Below are 1,407 nucleotides of genomic sequence, written 5' to 3'. Positions count from 1 at the left end.
TGAAAAGGGAAGATTGCAAAATTATAAAGGGGCGCAACTACGGAGGATACAACGAAGAAAATGATATAATAATAAAGTAATAAGGTAAATAAAGTAAAAAAATAAAAAATACAAAACTGCCCTGATTAGCAAAAAAAAGGGAAGAAGGACGACACAAGGTATGAAACATAATGCACAGTATGGGACATAGGTTAAATCCTCACTGAGCCCTGTGATGAATATTTTGAAAGACGCAAAATCATCATGGAAGAAAGCTTATCGGATAGGTACTTCAGCTTTAGGAACAATTTAAAACAGCGAAACACATCGCAGAGGTTTTTCGACTGGATCCTGAACTACCCCCTGTTCAACGGTGAGTCTGGTGACGCAAGGGATGAGGGGAATGTGGAGTGTGAGAGAAGGAGCGGTGTATTGTACAGTAGTGCATCGGTGCAATAGTTCGTCTGCACAACCGTAAGACCGTACTAACTTCTTTGCCTTCATATTTATGCCCTCCCCCCTCCCCCTACTGCACCCCAAGAAATCCGAAATAGTAATCTGTCTAACCGCTTCAGCAGCCTCTGCATAAACGATGGGCAAAATTTTTACCCGAAACAAACGCAGCCAACAGTGAAAAGGAGAATATCGAACAAGAAGGACTCAAGCGTGCCCATCAGCGAGCCCAACGAACTGACCACGAATTTGATTAAAAATGGAATAAGGCAAGAAGGTAATTGCAAACAGGGAAATAATGTAGCGAGTAAACACTGACGCAGTCATAATATAAATGCACACATTGAAAAAGTGAACCAGTTCGTACGTTATACTGTAACTGTTCTTGCAAAGTTGGAGAGAATAGCGTGAACTGGACAGGCTCCTTGCCCTCTGCTCCAATTAATACTCCCGTTTAACATAGCTTTATAATAATGCTAGTCTTTTCGAGCCTTCCCACTTGGCGAATTCCACCGCCCCCTTTTTTTATTCATATGACAATTGGTATATTACACAATGTGCACACTGCAAAGCTGCTAAACTTGGCCATAATTTGTAACTTTTTTTTTTTCTCTCCCCGCGTTGTCCCTTCAGATTATAGTCTCATAGTGAACAACAAGTTTTACTTGAAGATAATTAAAAGGAGCGAAAAGATTTACAAAACATACAACGATGATATTAAGGACGAAAGAAAGAAAAAAAAAATATTTGAAAAAGTTAAGCAAAAATATTTTAAAAAAAAAGAAAACAGTGAAATGTATAATATCCCACCTGTAATTCCTGTGAATTATTCTGCAAGGAAAAAAAAAAAAAAAAATTTTGGATGAAGAATTTAATCCTTTTTTTACCTTTTTCGAAAAAGACATTAACAAAAATGTGTACCACGACAGTATCACTTTTTCTCTGAAAACCAACATCCATCTTAATCGGTACTTT

General features: G+C 37.7%; 1 protein-coding gene across 1 annotated transcript; it reads left to right on the top strand.

The window, feature by feature from the left end:
* Positions 1 to 243: 243 nt before the first annotated feature.
* Positions 244 to 1,298, top strand: AK88_05211 (uncharacterized protein; the record flags this gene model as incomplete). The annotated part of the gene is made up of 3 exons (XM_012482813.1): positions 244 to 352; positions 521 to 709; positions 1,066 to 1,298. 3 exons carry the CDS (start codon positions 244 to 246, stop codon positions 1,296 to 1,298), a joined length of 531 nt encoding a protein of 176 aa, XP_012338236.1.
* Positions 1,299 to 1,407: the final 109 nt, after the last annotated feature.

Source organism: Plasmodium fragile (assembly GCF_000956335.1).
Source record: "Plasmodium fragile strain nilgiri unplaced genomic scaffold supercont1.103, whole genome shotgun sequence".
NCBI classification, from domain to species: domain Eukaryota; phylum Apicomplexa; class Aconoidasida; order Haemosporida; family Plasmodiidae; genus Plasmodium; species Plasmodium fragile.
Note: the sequence above shows the minus strand (reverse complement) of the source record. Positions and strands in the feature narration are given on the sequence as shown.